Raw genomic sequence first — 24,068 nt, 5'->3', positions numbered from 1 at the left:
CAGGAAACAGTGGCTGTAGTGGGGGGGGGGGGGGGGGAGTTTGGATGATTGCAGAGAGAACTGTTACTAAATGAAACAAATTTGACACTGTAGGGCTCCCTATAAAGAACTTCAAACAAAATCAACAGGAAAGAAAGCCCCAGAGGCTGGCTGGAGGACTGAAGCCCCAGGCAGCCCAAGAACTAAGGAAACTCTTTCAAGAATCATGAACAAAAGCCAGGCAGTGGTGGCGCATGCCTTAAATCCCAGCACTTGGGAGGCAGAAGCAGGTGGATCTCTATGAGTTTGAGACCAGCCTGGTCTACAGAGCTAGTTCCAGGACAGGATCCAAAACCACAGAGAAACCCTGTCTCAAAAAACCAAAAAATAAAAAAAAAGAATCATGAACAGGAAAATAGTTAGAGAAGACCTCCTAAGAAAGTGAGGTCAAGGGTGGGCTAAGACCGGCCCTCTGCTTCAGCAATCCACTCCAAGGAACAATCCAATTATCAAAAGGACAGTGGAGACATAGTTGATGGCACATTCATACAATGGCATAACATACAGAGATTAAATGAGGAGGCAATATATACACACTCCGACTGTGCAGCTCTGTGCCGAGTTCAAGAACAGGTGTGACTAATGTCAGAAGCCAGAACAACAGCTCTCGACACGGAGGCTGTAATCACCTGGTGTAGCTGCCTCGGGAAGCCTTCTGACGCACCGCAAACATTCTACACCCTCCTCCATGACATAGACATTAAGTAAGTAAGACATTAAGCTGTACTGTCAGTTTAGCCAATCATATGTTCCCTACTGTGCTGGCTAGTTTGCTGTCAACCTGATACCAGCCAGAGATATTTTGGAAGAGGAAACTGCAAATGAGAAAATGCCCTACCAGACTGTCCTGTGAGCAAACCTGTGTGTGGTGCATCTCCTGGGTTGAAGATTGATGTGGGAGGGCACAGCTGTTCCTGTGGGCAGTGCCACCCCTGGGCTGGTGGTCTTGGTTCTATAAGAGAGCAGGCTGAGCAAGTCATGAAGAGCAAGCCGGTAAGCAGCTCTCCTTCCTGGCCTCCACTTCAGTTCCCGCCTCCAGGTCCCTGCTCTGCTTGAGTTACTGTGGGGAGTTTTCTCAGTAATGGCCTTTTCCCTGGAAGCATTAACAGTCCCCATGTTGCTTTTGGTCATTTTGTTTTATCACAGCAATGGAAACCTAAGACAATTTTCTATGCCTTAACAATAATAATAAAAGTTGTTTAAAAAAAAGAATTAAAATGTAAAGACAGCCTTACTAAGGAAATAACCCTGAGCAAACTTACAAAATGCTACGAAATCAAAACAAGTCCTGAGTTGGCCCTGATATCTGATGATCACAGCAGCAAAGGCCGGGGCAGCAGGAACCCAGGATCCTACTAAGCGGGTGGTAATAAGTAGCCCTTTCCTGGGGCAGTGCTGTCAAGTGTCTCCACCTCAGACCCTGCTCACATGCCACATCTTTTCATGGATAACCTATCCTTGCCCGTCAAATGGACCTTAAAAGAGATGAATATGGCTCAAAGTGTCAAAAGAACACAGTTACTAATGGAGCAACTTAAGGGAAGATTTACACCCAAAGCGCACTGGGTATATTTGAGAGCCTCTCCTCTGACACCTGATTACTGTATAGAATAATGAGGTGACAACTGTTCGTTTTGACTTTCAAAATAAAACTGTATTAATCATTAGTAAACGTAGTTTTGTAAACACTGCGTGCTCATCATAAGAGGAAATCGTGCACTTACCATGTTGCCTGGTCCCAACAGCTGCAATGATCACTGGAACTGAGTTTGATGCTCGTTTAATCACTGGAATATAATTATCCTTTACTTCATGGAATGAAAACTTGTCATTTACATTGTATTTTATCACAACGATGTCAGCACCCCCAATTAGGTTTCGGGAGGTGTACCAATCACTGTCAAAAATGTCCTAAACAAAAATGCAAACATCACCTTTTAGTTTCTTTATCTTCAAATCAATTCTCAAACTAATTGCCAGATTAGTTATAAGATACTGTCTAAATGTTTAGTGTATGTTAGTCTTGAGAAGGCATGCAAACGTATTTTTGAATGCTATGGGGGTTTTAATGAGAACGGCCCCCAGAGAAACTGAATGCTGGGCTTCCAGTTGGTGGAACTGTTCAGGAAGGATTGGGAGGTGTGGCCCTATTGAAAGGTGAGTAACTGGGAGGAGGGAAGGCAGGCTTCGAGGTTTCAAAAATCTAGGCCATTCTCAGCTAGCCTTCTCACTGCCTTGTACCTGTGAATCAGACGTAAGCTCTTAGCTACTGACCCAGCCCCATGTCTGCCTTCCTCTGCCACATTCCCCACCTGGTGATCATGGACTTACCCTATGGACCTGTGAGCCCCAATAAATGTTTTCTTTTATAAATTATCTTGGTTATGGTAATAGGAAAATAATAGCAGGAAAATAACTAAGACAAAAGGGTAACCACATAAAATTTAATATGTCTGATGCCTGATAATCTATTTAAAACACTTTTTCTTCACTACCCTAAACAACTATACCTAGTAAGACCCCATAGCTACAGCATTTGTTTGATGAAATGAGCAACCTCTGTCCACTCTATTTTGAAGTTATGCTGATTTTAGTCACTTGCAGTTCCAAAGCTGTAACACTGTGCAGTCAAGGTCAGAAGCTTTCCTGTGACCCAGATAGACACTGTGGGGTTTCTGTGTGTTTTCACACTGTGAATCTTGTATTCCTTTTACCTTACACACATTTGAAGAAATTAGTATATAATCTTTAACTTTATATTTGTATAGTACCCATTTGAGCATGGAGAAAATATGACTCTGTAAGACACATTGTACATTACAAGGTGTTAATTGTAAAGGCCTCTGTTTGCATTTTATGTATTGAGCTCATATACTCAAAATTCAGGACAAAACTGTTCAGAAATTCTTACTATAAGACTATAATTAATATTCATATTTAGAACTAGAATCATATGTAATTTATTATGGAACTTAGTTCTATGATAATATCTGCAAAGTTTTGTGAAAATAGCATATAAAGAAAATGCCATCTTAATTTCACTGCCAAATATGCACAAAAAGTTTTCTTATTAAATTCTAGTTAATGATTAATCATTTCTTTCATGTGGCCTTTTTCTAAGACATAATCAAGTTAGGCAACTGTTGGGTTACAGAATCTTACACTTTGGTATGTGAGCCCAAAAGGAGGTTAAAAGTGTTCAAATCAGCAGGCAAGCGAGACCCATGTGGCAGAGCTGTGAGGCTATGACAGACATGCCCTTGTGGGGAGACGAGCCCTTGTCCCATTTCCAGACCCTCAGCTGCCCATCTCTCAGCAAGCTTATTCAGAATGAGAGCTGCACTGCAGAACTTTAAACAGAGATGTATCGTCCAAACCAGAATGGATATAGCATTTGAAAGGAGTTCAAAACAACAGAGACAGAAAGGAAACTGAATGGTCAGTGGCGAAGGCAAAGGGCTGAGTGCGGGTTCTGCTACAGTGTTAGGGTGAGGGGAGAACTGAGGACATGGACCCCAAATCACAAACGCCCGTTGGTCCCAACTGTATCTACAAACACTCTGGTTCAGGATATGCAGAGGCAGCACAGCGTGGAAGCTGAAGGATCACAGAACAATAGAAGAGTCCGGCACATGGGATTCAAAACCAGTCCAGAGAACAAGTTAGAAATCATTTTTTTCACATTCCAAATAGTTCAGAATTCCAGAGTTATTGGAGAGGCAAAACATTGGCGAAAGGAGGATTTGGGTATTATTCATTTCCTCTGTGGCATTGAGGATAAAACATAAACACTTTTATTTGTAATGCAATCCACAGCTGCAAACTGTACAAGAAAATATGAAGGCATCATCTCACAGTTTATCTTTTATTCATCTGTTCATCTGCAGGCTTTTGAGACAGGATCCCAGCGTGTCCCGCACTCACAACCCTCTCTCCTCTTCCCAGTTGCTGGGATTGTAGGCACAAGCCAGGATGCCCAGCTAACCTGCTTTGGAACATACTTCTAACAGACAGAAAAACAACATAATATGACTACAAAAGAGAGAGGTAGGCAGAACTAAGCTATGAACTTCATCTAATCATTTGAATTATGTTTACTTAAAAAGCTTCAAGTACACAGAGACAGCAAAGAGGCGTAGCAGGAGTAGCAAGCTACAGAACGCAACTCTGGGAGGGGAATACTTCCAGCTTCCTTCCAACTCCAAGGCAGCGGCGACGTTTCTTTTTAAGTTGTCACAGCTCCACTGGTTTCTAGAAATCTAGAGGAAATCCATTTGTCCCACCCCTTGTAAGGCAGTTCCAGCATTTTACTGGGACGTTATGCAACAGCAAACTTGGAGCTACACTGGAGAATCAGATTCGTCTTTACAAAAACAAAAACCCGAGTTCCTACAAGGAAACAAGGACTTCATCCTATTCGACTAGTGTGTGCACTGAAAATCCTGCGTTGGTATAAACCTTGACTGACGAGAGCACCTCTCCCATGTTTAATGCGAGCGACATATAACTACACTAAAGCTATAATGTGCACTTTATTACAGCAGCCAGCACTCTTGAGACTTTACCCTTCAGCACCTCACCAGGAGACGGGAAAACAAGTCTGAGAGAAGGTGAAAATGTACACACACACACTATACATACACACACACACACAAATCAGGGCTCTGAGATCAGTTCCTTTTGTTGTCAAAAGTGCTGTGTTTGATATTCTGATTCAGCACGTCTGCCAATGCCAGCTGATTGGTTAAACCAATGTTCATACTTCTGGCAGAATTTACTTATTATGTTCAAGAGGAAAAAGCAGCAGCTCAGGAAAAACTCTACATACGTAACTCACTATGTCTGAAGACACATCCTAGTATGGGAAATGGTACCTGGTGACAAACTTGGTATCACAGACTGTGAGCACACAAAGCGAGAATTCCCTTAGCACGCTATAACAGTCAGCAAGACTACAAAGCGTATTTAATCCATTCTGAAGATTTTTGTTTTATCTATTTTATTTTTATAAAATGAGTACTTCTTTGCTAAGTGGACAAACACAGGAAGTAAAGGGTTAACTTGAAACTAGGAGAAATAATCCCAATATCCCAAGCCATCTTATTTTATTTTCTCTGTATTTATTTCCTCAATCCACTAAATGTTCATTCAACAGTATGCTGAACAAGGAATACTTTCAGGCTAGAAGCTCTTTCGTAGTAAAGGGCCCAGACAGAGTAAACGTGCTAGCACAGACATCAGCCCACATGCCCTCGCCAGTGGCTTCTTCTGATAACATCATTGCTGCCATACCTGGAGGCTAAGTCCATTCTTTTAATTGAAAAGTCTACTTAAAATTTATTTTAGCACATTAATATCCATCTCCAGTCAAAGAGAGTCTTCCACAATAGGAAAATATGCTCAAGAAAATTTCCTCAGTACATTCTACATACTTCTGTTCCAAAGTATTCTATTTCCCCTTAGCTCTGATTCATTTCTTTAAAAAAAAAAAAACTGCCCGTTTAATGAAAGAATCTCACATAAATTATGCCCTTACAAGACCCAAAAGTTTCATATGTATTATCTTTAACTGAAACACATACAACTACAATATTAGCAATGAACTACAGGTTTAAAAATAAGCGAAAACATTTGAAATATAGTGTCACTGTGTTGTGAAGATATCTGCAAGTCAAGGAGCTGACTCCTTTGTCCTTTCGTCACATTTCTTTCATTCAACGATCATAAACATGAAGAAAATTTAAAGTGCTAAGAAACATTAATGATACTTCTAATTTATTAATCACTAAAAACAGTGGCTAATGCAGGAGTATTTGCATCATTAAAAACTAACCCCCCCGCCCGCCCCCGAGGTTAGAAGTCTACAAATGAGCCGTTTAAAATTAGTTCTTACACTCCGTCCTTTCTCCCTTTTTTCCATACTATTTCTGACCTCTCCCGGAAAAGAGTATTTTTGCCTATGTTGGGCGGTAAAGGACGGTATTTATAGCACACAGGTCCCTATCCTCCACAGGGTGGAACTTCGTGACCCTGTCCCTTGGTGTTAGCATAGTCAACTCTCAGCTGTCTACGTGCAGAACCGTAACTGCGCTACATTCCCCTGGGACTTTCTACCCTACAGACGTGTTTTGTGACAGGGCTGCTCCACCACCTCCATACTGAAACAAAGGAAGAGATTTGCCAAAAATGTTAACTAAAATAAAATAAAAAAAATAACCGCTCGCCAGGCAGTCAGGAAAATAGGAAACGAGGGGAGGAAGGATCCAAACGACAGGCTCCTTTGGCCTGCGCACCGCGCAGCCGCTGCCCCTTACCCAGACGGGACAGTCGTGCACCACCAGCTTGACGTTCCCGAACGCACTGGCCTGGTACTCGGTGAACACCGGGCGCGCGACCGTGTTGGCCGCGTTCAGCAACAAGCTGCTCTCGTCCCCCGAAACCAGCGGGCTTCTCCCCAGGTAGGTGCGGATGAGCCCCGACGGCCGGTTATCCTGGTGGAACGTGTCGCCCTCGTTCCCCAGCGCCACGATGTGGATGGACCTGCAGGGCCGAGAGGGGCGCGGTGAGCGGGTGGGCACAGCCAGGGCGCGTGGCACGTCCGGGACCCGGACGGTGGCAGGACGGCGACGCGTACGTACATGATCGCGGCTGGCAGGGCGGCTTCTCACCGCAGGCAGCTCATCCCCGGCCGCGGCCCTCGCGCGCCTGCACCGCGGTGCTGCCGACGCAGAGCAGAGCCGGCCCGGCGCGGGCGGCCAGCGGGGGCGCGGGCAGCGCTGCGGATCCCCGGTCGCCGCCCCTGGTCTCCGCGCCTCCGCCCCGGCTCCGCCTCCGCCCCGCGGTGACCGGGCCCAGCACGTGTCCCCCCCGCCGGGAGTCCGCCGCGCCGGGGAGCGAGCTGCCCGCCGAGCCCTCCTTGCTGTGCCCGGGAGGCGGCCGCGGGACACAAAGGAGCGGTGGTCGCGGGGACGACGCCGGAGCCCGGGAGCTGCCGCCGCCAATCCGCCTGCAGCAAGTTTGCTCAACTCGGAAGACTGAAACCCGAGCCGGGAGCGGGGGAGGGGCAGCCTGGCCCCGCCGGGGACCAGAGGAGAGCCGGGCTAGGGGGCAGCCCCTTGCAGATCCCGCGGTCCTGTGTCCACGCTGGCCCTCACCGAAAGTGTGTTATCGTTTTGTCAGTGGTCAACATGTTCTACAGCGGTTTTGTAAAATCCTATTTGTGAAGAAAAAAAATAAAGGCAACATTCATGAAGCTGCAGAAAGAGTTCTTTGTTCACGCACCAATTAATTTGCGGATATAGCTTTGGAAAGGTCATTTACTATTGCAAGCTATATTTGGCATACTTTAACCAAAACTGCGGAATTTGAAGTGTCAGGATTTTTAATGTGATTTTTTTTATATAAAAGAAAGTTCTAGCAGTCTATTTGGATTCTTTTTAGCACACATTCCAGTTACATTATTTAATAATAGCTCACTAAAAAATAAGGATCGTGTTAATATAAAGATACTTTAGATTCTTTCATGATGACACGCAGAAATAAAGCGTGTGGATGCCCCTTTTAAGGGCCTAAGACTACCTCCAATAGAAAACACTGTGAGAGACTGCTAAAGATAGGACAGGCCAGGGCTTATCCTGGGGCTCCTCCATAACATTCTCCCAAACACCTCACACACAGTTAAAAGGGTTCTTGCTTGTCTTTTTAGTTATTTGCTCTGCTTTGAAATTGGGCTTTTTTCTGTTTCTCAATGGGCCTGTTCTGAGAGACAGGAGGTATCTGAAGGGGTCCTGGGAAGACGGAGGTAAGTTAGTGGCATCTGGAGTGTCAACAGCTTTTTATTGGGAACCAGCATCGCACGGCTGAGCAGAGCACTAGTTTCCTGTCCACAGGGAGGACTGGACAGGAGACGCGAACTCCTTTTTGTTCCCTGAGATGGCTCTGCCTGTGCTGCCCGGGCTAGTTTCTACTTTAGCCTTCCCGCTCTATGTCATATATTTCTATGCTCAGAAGGTCACCAACCTGCTCTACACAGGGACTCCAGAACAGCCAGAGTCACATAGTGAAACCCTGTCTCAAATAATTAAATAAGTCCCCTTTGTACCCAAGTACAGTTTCTTTTAGTTTCTGACAATAACCACCCTGAAAGATTCAAATGTGCTGAGCACGTTTCCTGCTGAACTACAGAAAACATAATTTCTCACCATTCCCCTCCAGTGACCCACCAGTCAAACATAGACACTAGAGTAGATAAATAGACAAAGAATGATGGTTAAATATGATGAACTCTTAAAAAATGTCTTCTCGCTATATTGTCCAGGCTGACCTAGAACTCTAGGGCTTACTAAGCAGTCTTCCTATATCAAATTTCTAGAATTGCTTAGGCCATAGATGTTTAATGAATTACGAATTGGCTTTGGTAAATGAAGGTAAAGTTGTCTTGTCCTATACCATGGGTGACCCTAAGGACATCGTGCTACACAAATAAACCAGTATGAAAGGAGGAGTGCTCAATCATTCCAGCTATGACTTACCTAAAGCTGCTGTGGAATAACTCTTCCGTACACTGTGAAGACATGTTGCTCTCGTGTTTAATAAAAAGCTGACTGGCTAATGGCTAGGCAGGATTTTTGGGACAGAGAATGTTGGGAAGAAGGACAGAGTCAGAGAAGACAAGAGGAGATGCAGAGCAAGAAGGATGGGAAGTGCATACATGAGGTAAAGGAGCCTCGGGGCAGCACATAGATTAATAGAAATGGGTCAATTTAAGTTACAATAGCTAGCTAAAAGCAAGCCAAAGCTACCAGCTGAGAATTTGTTATTAATATTAAGTCTCTGTGTGGTTATTTGGGAGAAGCTGCCAGGACACAAAGAAATTGCAGCTACAGAAAGTAGCCAAGGTCTTAGGGATAGGAAGTGGGACAGAGTATCAGGAGCTGGGGAAAGAAAGGAAGTTATTCATGGGTGTAGAGTTACAGTTTGGGAAGATGGAAAAGCTATAGAAATCAGTTTTACAACAAAGTGCACATAGCTAATGTGGCTTGTACCGATCACTAAATCATGATTAAGATAGTAATTTTTCTGTTGTTACTTAAACCACAATACAAAACGCATAAGAACACACAAAAAAGATACCAGATAGAACTGGAAGGTGAAAAGAGGGGAGACGGCATTCCTTTTCTCCTCCCCTTTTCAGTGCTTTAACCAGGCCAGGTAGACACGGGAGAGAGTAAAATGGTAAGAAACACAGGGCTTACTCCATGCTCTGGGGGAAGCTAGGTCTGACAATATCTCCTAGATTCTCAATGTATTTATTCTCCACATAATATACTCAATCTTTTTGGAAATGTGTTCGGTCCTTGATAATTCTGATATAAGCCCATGTGCTCAATAGTTAATAGTGGTATATTTGACGGATTAAAAGTTGAATGAATGCCTAGTTCTGTGCTAAGGATCGTTAGGGAGAAGTCCAGAATAAACAACATCTTAAAAGACAAGGGAAACTTGGGTAGATTTGGAGGAAGAGGATGAAAGGGAAGGAATTTAGGAAGAACTGGATGGCATGGAAACACGCAAGGTGGTGTTCTGAGAGCAGAGGAGAAGTGATTGCTGCTTCAGGCCAGCAGAAAACCGAGCAGGGAAGTCAGATGCGGTGCTACTCCGACTACAGGCTAGGCATCCCAGTGAAGCCCCTCTCTGAGGAAGTGTCCTGGCTGTAGTGAAGACATTCTAAAGAAGTATTCGTACCCTTCCCTTTGGCAAAGAATTTCTCCCAGGAATCTTTCTGGGAAAAGGAAAGGCTAAAGTGCTGACCAGACGAGAAACTTGTCACCAGGAAGAAATTTCACAAGTTCAGACTACTTGTGAGTCAAGCTTTTGCTAGAGACTGGAACTGAGGCAATGCTGACAGGGAGGAGCCCACTCTGGGATCTATGTGTACAACCCTTGCCCCCTCTTTAAACATGAACCTCGTGCCTGGGCCTAAAGATGGACTTCGGGAGTTACTAGACCTCTTTCTTTATTAACGTTCCTAGAATGGTCACAGTGAACAAACCATTCTCTGCTTTTCAGCATTACTTGTCTGTCTACTTTGCCTTCTCGGGTCTGGTTTCTGAGCCTGTGTTAGAGCTGCCAATGCCGAGGCTTTGTTCCTAACAGCTGCGGTAACACCCTTCTCTCCGTGGGACATGACTGCTAGGCTTTGTTCCTAACAGCTGCAGTAACACCCTTCTCTCCATGGGACATGACTGCTAGATGCTCACCAAACCCATTTTCACTTCTAAAATAAATGATTTAATTTTCTAAACTCCTTGGATATATGTTCAGCCATGTGATTCACCCTCACCAATGGCATATAACCCTGATGAACAACTAAGAAAAGGTTTGCTTGCTGGGCAGTGGTGGCGCATGCCTTTAATCAAGAGACAGAAACAGGTGGATCTCCGTGAGTTTGAGGCCAGCCTGGTCTACAGAGCTAGTTCTAGAACAATCAAGGCTACACAAAGAAACCCTATCTTGAAAAACAAAAAGAAAAGAAAAACAAGGTATGCCCCTGTAAAGGGGTGGGGGAGTGTACCTCCACTAGACACCAGAAACTATCAAATAAAGGCCCAGTGTCAAGTATGGGTAACCCAGTTTTGAGTTGTGGTCAATAGGTTTCCATAGACCTCCCCAGTCATTATAGCCTATGGCCATTCCTCTTAGTTACAATCCCAAACTTGATGGTAAGACCCTATTTCTAAAGACACCACATGCATGAGTCATGGATATGGAGAAACTAAGCTAGTACTAAGCCTCAGAAGTTTTGTTCCCATGGGGTAGCTTTCAGGACACTGGAAAAGAAAAATGCACACACTGGGAGAAAAAAATCACCAACAGCCTTGCACAGCAACCTGGGGACCTGGGGAGCTACAATAATGGCCGACCTGGCGAAACTCATCCACTGATAAAATAGTGAGATGGGTGTCTTAAGAGTAATCAGCTGCTTTCTGGTGGGTTTAAAACCCTATGTACGAGATGCTACTGATGCCTGGAACCAGTAACAAGGCCAAAGCTGGTGGCTAGCTAGGTCATAGGCCTAGGAGAGCAGAGTACTGTTTATTCTGCTAAACAGATGTGACCAACTGCCCCTTAGTTCTTCTCTTTATACCCATAGATCAGTATATCTCAACCCTCATCAGAGAAGCTTATTTTTACAGTAGATAACAACACAGAGATTCACAAAAGAGCAACATTCAGAGACTAAGAGACTGTAGATTGCTCAGCTCTAAATGGAACGTCTATGTCACACTCCTTCACCCACAATTCAGAAGTCATCATAGAAGTGGAGTGAGAAAGATGGTAAGAGAGAGGGAGTAGATGACTGTAGCAAGACGTCAGAGGTGGCACACAGCCGTCACACACGTGACCTCAGCGGAGCTGGGACTGTGTGCACACCACCAAGCTAGTGACAATATCCGTGTGGATGGGAGAAGGGGTTCATGAAGTACCTCTCCCGTCTGAAGAGCCCTGAGAGGCGGCCCGAGTTCCAGCAGATGGTCCTACCCTGTGCAGTCAATAGGAAGAGAACTCAGCAAGTATGAGGAGAAGAGTTAGAGAACATGAAGGTGCAGGGGTGAAGTTGGCACGGAGAGGGAAGGGGGTAGATTTGATCTAAACACATATGCATGTCTGAATATTATGTAAAATAGCCTAAATACAAAACAACGAAAACTTACTTTAAAAATACACACACAAAAGAAAAGGCATGTTTTCTCCACTTTCTTTGTTCTTCCATCTGCCAATCTGCTGAAGCTAGCTCAGCCTTGAAGCCACGTGTTTATAAAGATCTTGGCACCAGTGTGGCCCTTGTGGCAGAGCCTCCTCACAGCATGCATTGCACTGTGCTACGAGTGGGAAATAGATCTTTCTTGAGTTTAGTCAGACATTTTGAGGTCAATTGCTACAGTAGCTGCTGATACTTGTCTTGACTAACAGAATGTCACAGATGGTCCATTTCCTGACATCTTACAGATACTTTCTGTACTTATATTAAGATCAATTTTTGGTTGCTATTTCTCTTTTATTTAAAATTTTTATTTAGTGTATGTTTTGTAGTTTTTATTACTACCTTTTAAAAATAAGATGGTTACAAGAATGAATTGAAACAAGTTGTAACACATTACATTATCATGTATCTCCAACTTTAAGGTCCCTGGGACCACACAGGAAGGGCTTCCATCCCAAACAACATTGTCTCCTTTTACAAGGGCTGAGACCTCCTCATTCTGCATCTGCTTTGCTAGGAGATGTAACATACTACATACGAGACAGCTCAGGGATCTGGTCCCAGCCCCAGGTTGTAAATATTACTGTAAGGTTGGGGAGTTTCTTGAAAGCAAGCTGTTGCCCGAGGGAAGCAAGTGTTCTGTGTCAGGCATGCAGAGCTAGGCTGGCCATAAAATTTTCCAGTGTGTTTTGGGGAGCTAGGTTTGTGCAGGGGGCTGGGGCCTCAGAAGGCAGGGGGACTGAGGCTTCATCTTACAGAAGTGCACCAAAACAACCTCACTGCTGTCTCTCCCTTAAATAGGGCTGCCTTCTGTTCATTCCATCAAATAGAACTGTTTTTTACACACACTTCTAAGGGAGAGGAGTTAAGCTGCAGTAATATTGAGTGCAGGGAAAGGTACTGGAACCTGCTTGATCCTTCGGTGGGCTGGGTGCAGGCGTGGGGGCTGTTGTAAGGCAAGGGCAGGACAGGTGGGCAAGGAGGACACTTGCCTTGGCCTTTCAACATAGAGCATCCCTTCACCGTTTCGGTATCTAGCTAAGGGGCTTTCAAACAGTCTAGTACACAAAACAAGAACAAACCCAAGCACAACTGGCATAATCTCCCTCTGGCCCCCTACGCACGGTTTCTCTGTGTAGCTCAGGCTGCCCTGGAACACACTCTATAAACCACGCTGACCTTGAACTCAAAGATCCACCTGCTTCTGCCTTCCATATGAGGACATTAAAGGTGTAGAGAGATGGCTGAGAGGTTAAGAGCACTGGCTGCTCTTCCAGAGGTCCTGAGTTCAATCCCCAGCAACTACATGGTGGCTCACAACCAGCTACAATGAGATCTGGTGCCCTCCTTCTCTTCTTCTGGTGTGCAGGCATACATGCAGACAGAATACTGCTTATGCAATAAATAAATAAATCTTAAAAAAAAAAGAGTTCACCCAATCATACCCATCTAAGGGTAACATTTCTTACACCCCCAGAGCTACATACAGTAAGGTTAAAAAACAAAACAAGGTCAGTGAGATGGCTCAGCAGCCGGAAGTCCTTCCCACCAAGGCTACAGCCTGAGTTCCAGCCATGGTGGAAGGACAGAAATGACTCCCAGGAATTTTCTCTAGCTTCTGCACCTGCTCTGCCAAGTGTGTGTGTGTGTGTGTGTGTGTGTGTGTGTGTGTGAGAGAGAGAGAGAGAGAGAGAGAGAGAGAGAGAGACAAAAATTTTAAAAAAATTACAGCTAATAAGATCTGAAAAAAAACTGACCATAGCAAATGTTCTCAGAGAACACTGTTTTAAGTATGAATTTGTATCTACTTAGACAATTACAGTCATTTACTAGTTGATTTGAGGAGGAGACCAGCCCACAGGTGGAAGTTAGAGGGAAACAATTCTCTCCCTTCATCATGAGTACTGGGAGGTCAAACTCACCTATGGGGCTTGACAAGTCTCTCTACCCACTGAGCCGTCTCGATGGTTCTCCATCCATTTTTGCTGATTTTACTTTAAGACTGTATTTATCATGATATTCTGACTTGTACATATTTAACTAATCATTTAAAAACTAATATGCAAACATAAAGGCAGGATCCAAGACTGTTTCCAGCATGGATAAGTATCGCATATTCAAACCAATCCTTCCCTGTAAAGTCTCTGGTAATAACTGCTAAAAAAAAAAAAAATGCTCTTCAGAGCTTCGTTAGAAGACAGCATACCACTGGGGAAATAGTTTTCTTCTTGCCAAGATAAAAATGCCTGAAATAATACATTGAATACAAATAGGGGAAAACAACCCTGCCTCTGCATTCCTTTGTCAGCAAAGACCTTGAAAATATGCACAGAAAGTTTTGCTAAATAGAGTCACAAGTATTAGAACAGTGTGGGAAGAAGTTGCAGGCCGAACTGAAAGCTGATGTTTCTAGTATTTCCCACTTTGTGCTGTTTAGTAGGCTTTGTGGCACTGTGGTATTTACTAGGTTGTGTTTCAATAATAAAATACAACTTTTTGAATGGTCTTAAAGGAAAGCCCTAAAAAAGGTGGTAGTTTTCTTCCATATCCTTCAAAAAATGGCTTTACAAATATAAAAGCTAAGTTCCGTTGAATGTTTTTGTAAGTAGAAATATTGATGGATCCGTGGGAATTTTTGCCTTTTAGTTTGTTTTTTGAGATGGGATCTCACTGTATCCCAGGCTGGTCCCAGACGTGACAGTCCTCCTGCCTCAGCCTCTTAAATGCGAGGATTAGGATTACTGGTATGTGACACCATGCCTGATGATTTAGTTTTGACTAAGATAATTCATTTTTGAAATGAAGGAGAACTAACTACAAACTAAGGAGGAAGCAAGCACATGAGATATATTCCCAACCCACCTCGTAGATAACTACTCTGGCAAAACTTTTTGAGCCAGAATGTGCAACATGAGAGAACATTATCACTGTGGTTACTTAATTTGTTTAGAACTCTTGGTAATTAATCTACTCAAAATCTAGCTATACCACTCTTGATCATATACTCAAAGGATGCTCCAGCCTACCACAAGGACACTTGCTACCATGTTCCTTGCAGTTCTATACATAATAGCCAGAAACTGAAAATAACTGAGATATTGCTCATCAGAAGAATGGATAAAGAAAGCGGTACATTTGCACAATGGAGTACTACTCAGCTGTTTAAAATGACATTATGAAAGTTGCAGGCAAATAGATGGAACTAGAAAAAACAACCATGCTGAGTGAGGTAGCCCAAACTCAGAAAGATAAACGTGGTACTTATTCACTTATATATGGATATTAGCTATTAAATAAATAATAACAATCCAATCTACAATCCATAGACCCAGAGAGGTTAGATATAGAAGAAGAAACTGGGGGAGGGGATTTGGATCTCCCTGGCAGGAGGCAATAGAATAGTTTTTAATGGGTGGATGGTGGAGGGAGCAAGGGGGGATGGGAGGATCTAATGAAGAGGAGGAGGGGAGATGCGGTTGAAGGATGGAATACAGGAAGAGACAGCTGGAATTGAGGGGTGCTTGAGGGATGATAAGGAAACCTAGTGCAGTGGAGACTTCCTAAAATATATGAAGTTGGTCCTAATGAGGTCTCCTGATGTAGGATGCAGAGTCCCAACTGTCCATCTCTTGTCACCAAACATGGCTTTTAGTAGCAGAACTAGGTTGCATTCAACTGAGTTGTTGGTTAGAGGCGTCCCATGGAAACCCCAAACAACCCAGGCTGTTGATAACACAGTAGGTTGCTCTCCAAAAATTGGTGGTTGAGGGGGTAGCATTGCCAAGGACAATAGCCACACCAGTAATTGAACATGGAGAGACTGAGCTGGTGCCTGTAAAAAGCCCTCACTCCATATTCTAGTTCATTTCACCGAGGAAGAATTGTAAACACTGACCCAGTTGCAAAACTTTTGACCCATGTTCTGTCCTTTCTACAAGATTAGTTAGAGCAATGGTGACACAAAGCTTGTGGGAGTAACCAAGCAGTGTCTCATTTACTTAAGGCCCACTCCATGAGACAGAACTCATCCCTGACACTGGTTGGGTAACCAAGAACCAGAGACTAGATAGCCCAGAGGCCTATAGTAAACAAACACTACTGGTCTTTAAAAAAGTATCAATAAAATGACTCAAATGATATTCTACTGTACTGGTAGATCAATGCCTTCTTCATTTATCACCAGAGAAACCCCGTTCTGTAGATGGGAACAAATATAGGCCCACAGCTGGACCTTAAACAGAGAAAGATCCCTTGGGAAACACAACTCTAAATGGGATGTCTCCAACAAATCCCTCCACTCAGAGCTCAGGGACCCCACAGAGGCAGGGAGCCCTGCAGAAGAAGAGGCAGAAAGAGTGTAAGAGCCACAGCGGGTGGAGGACACGAGGAGAACAAGGCCCTCTGAATCAGCTAAGCAGGACACACAAGCCTACATGTGTCTGCAGCAGGTCCTCTGTGTTTTACGGGGCTCCTGGATGTGTGAATAAGTGGGGCTCACTCCTGGATGTGTGAATAAGTGGGACTCACTCCTGGATGTGTGAATAAGTGGGACTCACTCCTGGATGTGTGAATAAGTGGGACTCACTCCTGGATGTGTGAATAAGTGGGACTCCTGGATGTATTCCCACGCCTGCTCCTGGGACTCCTTAACGTCTGTTGGGTCGCCTTTTCCAGGCTCCATGTGATGGTTCTTGAATTAAATTATTTTGTCATGCTGAATTTTTAATCTCTTTGGAGGTTATTGTTTTCTAATGAGACAGAAAGGGAGTGGATCCAGGAGGAGGAAAGATGGGGAGGAACTGGGAGGTGTAGACTGCGGTGAAACTGTAATCAGGGCATACTGTATGAGAAAAGAATCTTGTTTCAATAAAAGAAAAAAATTTTTAAATTTTCATTGTGAAACACTACACACATGCAAGAAAAAGTACAGGAAAAACTTCCCAGGACACTTTTCCTTCAAATACATATTTGTGAGTCCACTAAATCACTTAGCATTGTGGGTAAGGGCCCAGGCTTGGAGTCTCAGCTCCTTCACTCATTGCTTAAGTTAAGTTAGTTATGTGTCTGTGCCCTAATGTTCTCTCTAGCAATTAAACAGCAACAGAGCCTACTCCAGGGGTAGTGAAAATTATAAATCAGTGTTTGTACTGATTGCACATAATGTAGCTCCAGGCATACAATACAAAATATGTAATTATATAAAACATATAGTATATAAAGAATAAGGGGAGAATTCGCATGCTCATGCTAGTCTAGGGAGTAGATGGAAATCATTTTGAAATCAGGTGAATATTACCTACCAAAGTAGGGGGTAGCTTTAAAATGAAAGAAGCTGAGAAACTGGAAGAAAAGGAAGGGGGCTACCTCAGATAAACTGCAGACTTTCTTGACTAGAATTTCAGCCCTAGGAAGAACTATATTCATGTTGTTTTAACTAATCTAACAAGAGATAACATTTGTAATTTACATACAAAATCATGAGATTAGTCACCCAGTGAATAAGAGCTTGCAAGTAGCTCACTGGAAACAGTAAATTCATTTGCCAAGGTCAGATGTCTGCCTTGAAACCATCTGCTTAGGCCTAAGGAAGACTGTCTTAACTCACTTGGTCTCAGGGGAGCCTCAGGTAGATGCCTACAGCTGCATTTTGTTTCTGGTTGTGGGTTTCTTCCAAAAGGCAAGCTTTGCACTTTTACCTATGTTGCTTGTAGAAGACACAGGAGAATGCAGGTTCTTGTCAATGCATATCATCACACCTGCCCACTTCAGAAAAGATCTAGAAAAGTTGTGCCTCTCTTTAGTTGAGAAACACAACTCTGTTAAATGTAGATAGATAAATGGACATTCGAATAACTGCTCTATTTTAACTAAAATATTAAATAGTAACATATTTCAATTCTGGGTGGCTGAGAACGAATGAGCGGCCTCTGATTCCTGTTTGGTGCTCTGGCTTGGGGCAAGAATTTCTATGTAAAGTGTAAGAAAGCTTTCAAAAAAGCTTTTAGACCCACAAAAATGGGAGCCAAGTGCAGCTTCTTGGTAACAGCATTTTTTTCAGATAGTCTCTGTTTGCAAGGGAGGTGCTGTAAAAACTGCACAGCTTTTTTGTTGCTTCCTGGTTCGCCAGCACAAATGGCTGTGACACTTTCGGGAGGTCTGCCTATGCCACCCGACCCTGCAGCTGGGGCAATGTGCATGGCTCTCAGAGGCAGTGAACATGCCTCCACCGCGTTGGACTGAGTGGAGACAACAGGGGGTGCTGCGGAGTTGGTCCTAGCCACGCTCACTTAGCATTTTTTTAAGTGCTTCCGGTCAGAAAATAATTACAGATACACAATAAAGACAGATTCAGATTAAAAAAATACTCTAAATGGGTCATTTTATTTTATTTTATTTTTGGTTTTTCAAGACAGGGTTTCTCTGTGGTTTTGGAGCCTGCCCTGGAACTCGCTCTTGTAGACCAGGCTGGGCTCGAACTCACAGAGATCCGCCTGCCTCTGCCTCCCAAGTGCTGGGATTAAAGGCGTGCGCCACCACCGCCCAGCTCTAAATGGGTCATAATGTTGGATAAATGTATGTAGGGTTGGGAGAGAAAAGAAAATGAATATAAATGTTTATTTAAAAAAAGTAAATGGTTTTTAAAAAGATAAGTCTTTAAAGAGACAGAGTACAGACAGTCATAGATTAAAAGGAGTAAATAAAAATAAGTCACGTAAAGATGGAAAATACACAGAGAGTCTGGATTATGTATATTATTGTGTTTTCCTTGAATTTTTTGACTGTGAATGACAGAGAGACATTTCATTGTATGAACTTCTAAATTAAACCAACTGGACTTCTAAATTAAACCAACATATATATATATATATGTTGGTTTAATTTAGAAGTCCATATATTTTAAAGGTATCTTGACTTCAAAATTTGGGTCTAAGGACTTGTTGATTTGGAAAAGAGGTTCTGCTTTTGTTCCCACAGAGAATGAGAAACTGTGGATTCCTTCCAAACTAATGTGGTTTAATGAACCAAGACCCCACAGAAAGGTTGCCATGCACACCCCCAAAATTTACGTCACCCAGCAAAAACCAGGAAGAAGTTAGGAAAGAACTATGCCCAAATGCCCAAATATTATTTACAAATATTTGTTTACATTTAAAGGGGGATATGCTACAGAGATTCGCATTGATGTAGATCTTGGTCTATTGATACAAATTTTAGGTCACTTTTGTTATATGTATATTTCTTTGGCTCTTGATTAAGGTATTGTGTTTGTGTAGCTTATTTAAAAATGTAATGTATAATTGAGAAATACAGGTTAGTAGATATTCATCTATAATAGTCATTTGTAGTCATGTTATTTAGGTTTTCTAGATATATAGAGATATATTTCAGTTAGATAATCTACAAATTTTTCAAAGACTAGCAGAATATGGCATTTAAATGTTGTAAGAATTTAGGACTTTTCATGACAGTGGGACACATCTCCTAGAAGCATCAATCTATTTTAAGAGAATGATGGGCGTCAAAGAGGCTCCTTATGGAGTTGGTTAGCCATTTGGGCAAGAAACTGCTCTTACCTGGACTCTTGATAGTAAGCTGTATGAACTGGACATGCAAAACCCACAGAAAAATGATTGCTGAACTTACCTAAAGAAGGTGAGACAGTCCTTCAGGGTACCAGATTCATGAACGAGTCTGTCAAACATTCTTCAGTACACAGAAGAAAGCGACAAACTGCAAATAAAGGCAAAACAGTCTTTCAAATTTTCTGCTTCATGTAAAAGTCTGCTGGATACTACGGGCCTGTAGGCTGAAGATGGACGCCAATGTTACACAATAACTTTGGATGACTGGCCAGGCAGCAAAAAGTCTCTGTCAATTCTAGAGTTTTGGAAGTTGCTTACAATGCACTTCCTGTTAACTTAAACTTAGGTAATATATTTTTCTGTGGTCTTTGATGAATTTGAAGAATTGAAAATTATAATTATAGTTTTTCTTAGTTATGATAAAAGATAAAGTATATATAAATATTGTAACTATAATTCTTGCTTGATACTTGTTTTATATGTAATCTTGTCATGTTAAAGTTAAAACCTTTTTTATTTATACGGAAAAGGGGAGGTGTTGTATGTTGTGAATATATTTTATTTCCATTGGTTAATAAAGAAGCTGCTTACTTTTAACAGAGTAAAGCCAGGCTGAAAGAGATAGAGAGAGAGTAGGTGGAGTCAAGGAGACGCCATGTAGCCACAGGAGCAGACAGATGCCAGAGCTTTGCCTGGTAGTAAGTCACAGCCTCATGGCGATACACAGATAAATAGAAATGGGTTAATTGAAGATGTAAGGGCTTGCTAGGAATACGCTAGAGTCATTGGCCAAGCAGTGTTGCGATTAATACAGTTTCTGTGTGATTATTTTAGGTCAGGCAGCTGGGAACGAACGAACAGCCTCCCCCAACAGTCACAGAACATATGTTCCTTTGAATTAGGACTTCTAGCATTTTTCAAAGTGTTGAACTTCAAAGAAATTTTGTAGTGTGGCCTTTAAGATACTGGCTCTTTTATTTAGCTATTGAAAAGCAGAAAATCCCTTTCCTGCTGTAAAATCTAATTCCTAGTGATGTAAATACAGGTATGGTTATCGGGCCCCAAAGATGCACTTCATTAATTCACGATACTCTTGTGAAGTTCTTATCTTCTGCTCATGCAGAAACATGAGGTGTTATTGTAATGGTATAAGACATTGCCCTAGCCATTTTTTTTTTTTTGGTTTTTCGAGACAAGGTTTCTCTGTGGCTTTGGAGCCTGTCCTGGAACAAGCTCTGTAGACCAGGCTCGTCTCGAACTCACAGAGATCCGCCTGCCTCTGCCTCCCGAGTGCTGGGATTAAAGGCGTGCGCCCCATCGCCCGGCTTGCCCTAGCCATTTTTTGAGAGCTCAAATGCATTACCAATAGACGTTTTTTTCGCCCTCACTGCACTCTGTTACTGTGACTGCACTAACCATCGTGAAATTCTAATAGCAAGTTATTGGTGCTCATGCAGTTCTGGCTTCCCTTTTAGCTGTTATGAGAGCTCTAATCTCCATGATGGTGGGTCCCTGGGCATTACCCCAACTAGGAGACCTTACAGGCATAATTTGAATGGTTCTCTTCTTCTCGCTTAAAACCATAACAACCCAGTTCAGCTGACCCCTCTGCCCTGACACAACACTTCTGAGTTAAATATGGAAACCAAGACCAGACCTGACTACAAGAGAGCCTGTATCCAAAAAGAAGAAAATAAAAGCAAAACAAAACAAGCAAAAAACCCAGTAGCATATCTCAGTGACTCCGGTTTGCTTCATCATCTTACTGCGTGTTGCTGTCTTTAATGATCCCCCAGGTATGTTCTTAGTGATACTTGCCTTCTTTTCCTTTTTAAAGTACCATTTAAAAATTCAAACCTTGCAAGTTGGAGAGATGCTCAGTGGTTAAGGGCACACTGGTTGCTCTGCCAGACAGCCAAGGTTCAAGTCCCAGTACCCTCATGGCCCAGTATGCACGTGGCATCCAACAGCTGTCTGTGGCTCCAATTTGGGGAGTGGCTGGAGGGAATGTGCTGCTCTGACCTGTATGGTCACTGCATGCACATGAGGCATAGACATGCATGCAGACAAAACACCCATACACATAAAATAAAAATAAGAATTAAAAACTTTTAGTAAATAAATGCTAATTTTAAAAATTAATCTTGAATTCTGATATTATCTTTTTTAATACTCTGTCATGAAATTAAAGCATCTGGATCAGGTCATCTTTTTTGCTCTTTCTCCAGTTATACATCTAGTTTCTTCCTCTAAGGTAGTCGGATCCAGATTCCTCCTCAACAGGAAACAAACATTCCAGGTCCCACAGGGCTGCTGCTGTTCTAACTAATGAAGGGCCTATTACGGGTTCTCCTTCTTGTGTAACGCAAGGTTCTGCCTGTTTTCAGACCAGGTTTCAATCTGTGCTGAAAGGTAACAGATCTGTTTTGGTGAAGCAGTAAATACTGACAGCCACAGAAAGGTTTTCTAGGCTGATCGCATTAGCAAACAGAGAATCTGAAACTCATCCATGGAATCATCTCACCCAGATACCTGAATACAGTCTCCAACACTGCACTCCTGCGCTCAACCCAGGCTGCTGCAGAAGCAGCATGCTGCAAGCTAAACATATTCCAAGTCTCCTTGAGTTTTTTGCCTTTGAGTCCTAGAACATCTTTACTGACTTAATGTAAAAATGGGACTGGAGAGATGCTCAAGGCTTAAGAGCACTGGCTGCTTTTGGGGTGAAACCAGGTTCAGCGCATAGCACATAGCTGGTGTCTCACCATTGCTGTAACTCCAATGATACAGAGGAACTGAAGTCGTCCTCTGGCCTCTGTGGGCACTGTGCACAGAAGGGGTACAACATACAGACACATAGGCAAACACTCACACACATCAAATAAAGACAAATAAATCTTTCCTGGGCAAAGTGATGGACACCTTTAATCTCAGCATGAGGGAGATAGAGGCAAGTGAATCTCAGTGAGTTCAAGGCCAGTCTCATCTATATAGGGAGTTATAGGACAGTCGAAGCTACATATTAAGATCCTATCGCATGCAAACAAACAACTAATTAAAATAAGCATTAGATCACCAATGGGGGCATTTAAAGATGTTGTGTTTGCTAGGAGTTCTCTTTCATGTACTTTGGTTTGCTATTATGGAATCTGGCAAATTATAAGATCTACTGAATTCTGAGGGGCCAGAAATCCTTTTGCATCAGGTGGAATCTAGCAAGAAATGATATTTTGTTGAACTGGCTAACAAGAAGCTAACTGCTTGTGGGTGAAATGTATCAAAGTAATCACTGGTTATTGTTATCAGCATATTTGTCGTGTTGGGGGAAATGTGTTGCAGAAAGCCTACGCTGAGAAGTAAGATGGTACAACACAGAGCAATACAGCATGATAAAATGCGAACAAGTTTTTTAAAGCAGAGTTTACTTTGCTTCCTGCTGTGTCGGTGAGCACTTCAGTCCTTACTAGCTGTACCTTTAGGACAGTCTGAGGCTACCTCTCTCCTCACGGCAGCTAGAGATCCTCTGGAGCAGTGGTTCTCAGCACTCCGAATGCTGCGACCTTAGATACAGTTCCTCATGTTGTGCTGACCTCCAAGTATAAAATCATTTTGTTGCTACTTCTTAACTGTAGTTTTGTTACTGTTATGAATCATAATGTAAATATCTGATATACAGGATATCTGATGTGTGCTCCAAAGAGGTCTCGATCCACAGGTTGAGAACTGCTTGGTAGACTCGGGTTAGGAGGCATCTCCAGGCCAGTGGATTTTATTAATGTGCTATGCTCTAATACATTACTCAGTTCTTTCGTATTACTCTGATTACAATATTTTGCATCAGCCCCTTACATGGCCTCCAGGACTTTTATTAAAGAAAGTCAAATTGATTTAAATGAAATTGTGGTTTTAAATTATCAGGCCAGAAATGTCATGGGGAGAGCCGGCTGGACTGACAGGAGGGCAGGATAGCCCTGCCTCGCTTAACTTACTTTTTCCAAAGCTCAGCCTCAGTGTTGCAAGTCCATAGATTTTATTTTGGTAAAAATGCCCCAAATTGGTCACCCCAGGGGGCAGAGGCTGTGCAAATGCAGGGTGCAAGTGAACACTGTGCAAACTGTAACCCCCATCTAAGAGCCAGAGGGACTAACGACTTCTAGGCACCTAAAGGTTTTCTTCCCGTTATGGACTTCAGTTCAGCAGACATTTATTAAGCACGTAGGGTACATGTCACTGTGATTCTGGGGATATTTTGAACATCAAAACACACTAACTACATTTGTGGAATCATTGAATTATAAGAGAAACACTGTTTTTTTCAGAGCAAATTGTTTTAAGCCTATTTTTGCATTGCCCCATTTTCTGAAGTTATCTCTTCTGATGTCAGCTTGAGCCATTTTGCAGACTGGTGAGCTATCTGCTTTATGCAAGAGGATCATCCAGTAGTCATGGTCACAAACCCACTCTGATTCTCTCTAGGAATCCCATGTCTCTCTAAACAGTTTCACAGATGATCACAGGCAAGGTATTTGTATTTTCTGCTCTTTGGTTTTATTACCAAGGAGGAATGTCCACATTTAGAATCTTTTAGGTTCTTCTGCAGGGAATCTGGGCAGACAGGTCACCAATGGAATACAGCCCATTCCCTAATAGCAAGGTATTACTAATGCAAATTTGTAAAAATT

At 42.8% G+C, this 24,068-nt stretch overlaps 1 protein-coding gene across 1 annotated transcript in view; it reads right to left on the bottom strand.

Annotated features, from left to right (window-relative positions):
* Rhobtb3 (Rho related BTB domain containing 3) overlaps positions 1 to 6,815 on the bottom strand; it is a 63,136-nt gene extending 56,321 nt beyond the window's left edge. The window contains exons 1-3 of the mRNA XM_075976439.1: positions 6,678 to 6,815; positions 6,354 to 6,579; positions 1,764 to 1,950 (exon numbers count right to left, since the gene is read on the bottom strand). Of these exons, the coding sequence (XP_075832554.1) occupies positions 1,764 to 1,950; positions 6,354 to 6,579; positions 6,678 to 6,679 (415 nt within the window). The 5' untranslated portion in view covers positions 6,680 to 6,815. The remainder of the gene's footprint in view (positions 1 to 1,763; positions 1,951 to 6,353; positions 6,580 to 6,677) is intronic.
* Between the last annotated feature and the right edge of the window lie 17,253 nt (positions 6,816 to 24,068).

Source organism: Microtus pennsylvanicus, chromosome 6 (assembly GCF_037038515.1).
Source record: "Microtus pennsylvanicus isolate mMicPen1 chromosome 6, mMicPen1.hap1, whole genome shotgun sequence".
Classification (NCBI taxonomy): Eukaryota; Metazoa; Chordata; class Mammalia; order Rodentia; family Cricetidae; genus Microtus; species Microtus pennsylvanicus.
Note: the sequence above shows the minus strand (reverse complement) of the source record. Positions and strands in the feature narration are given on the sequence as shown.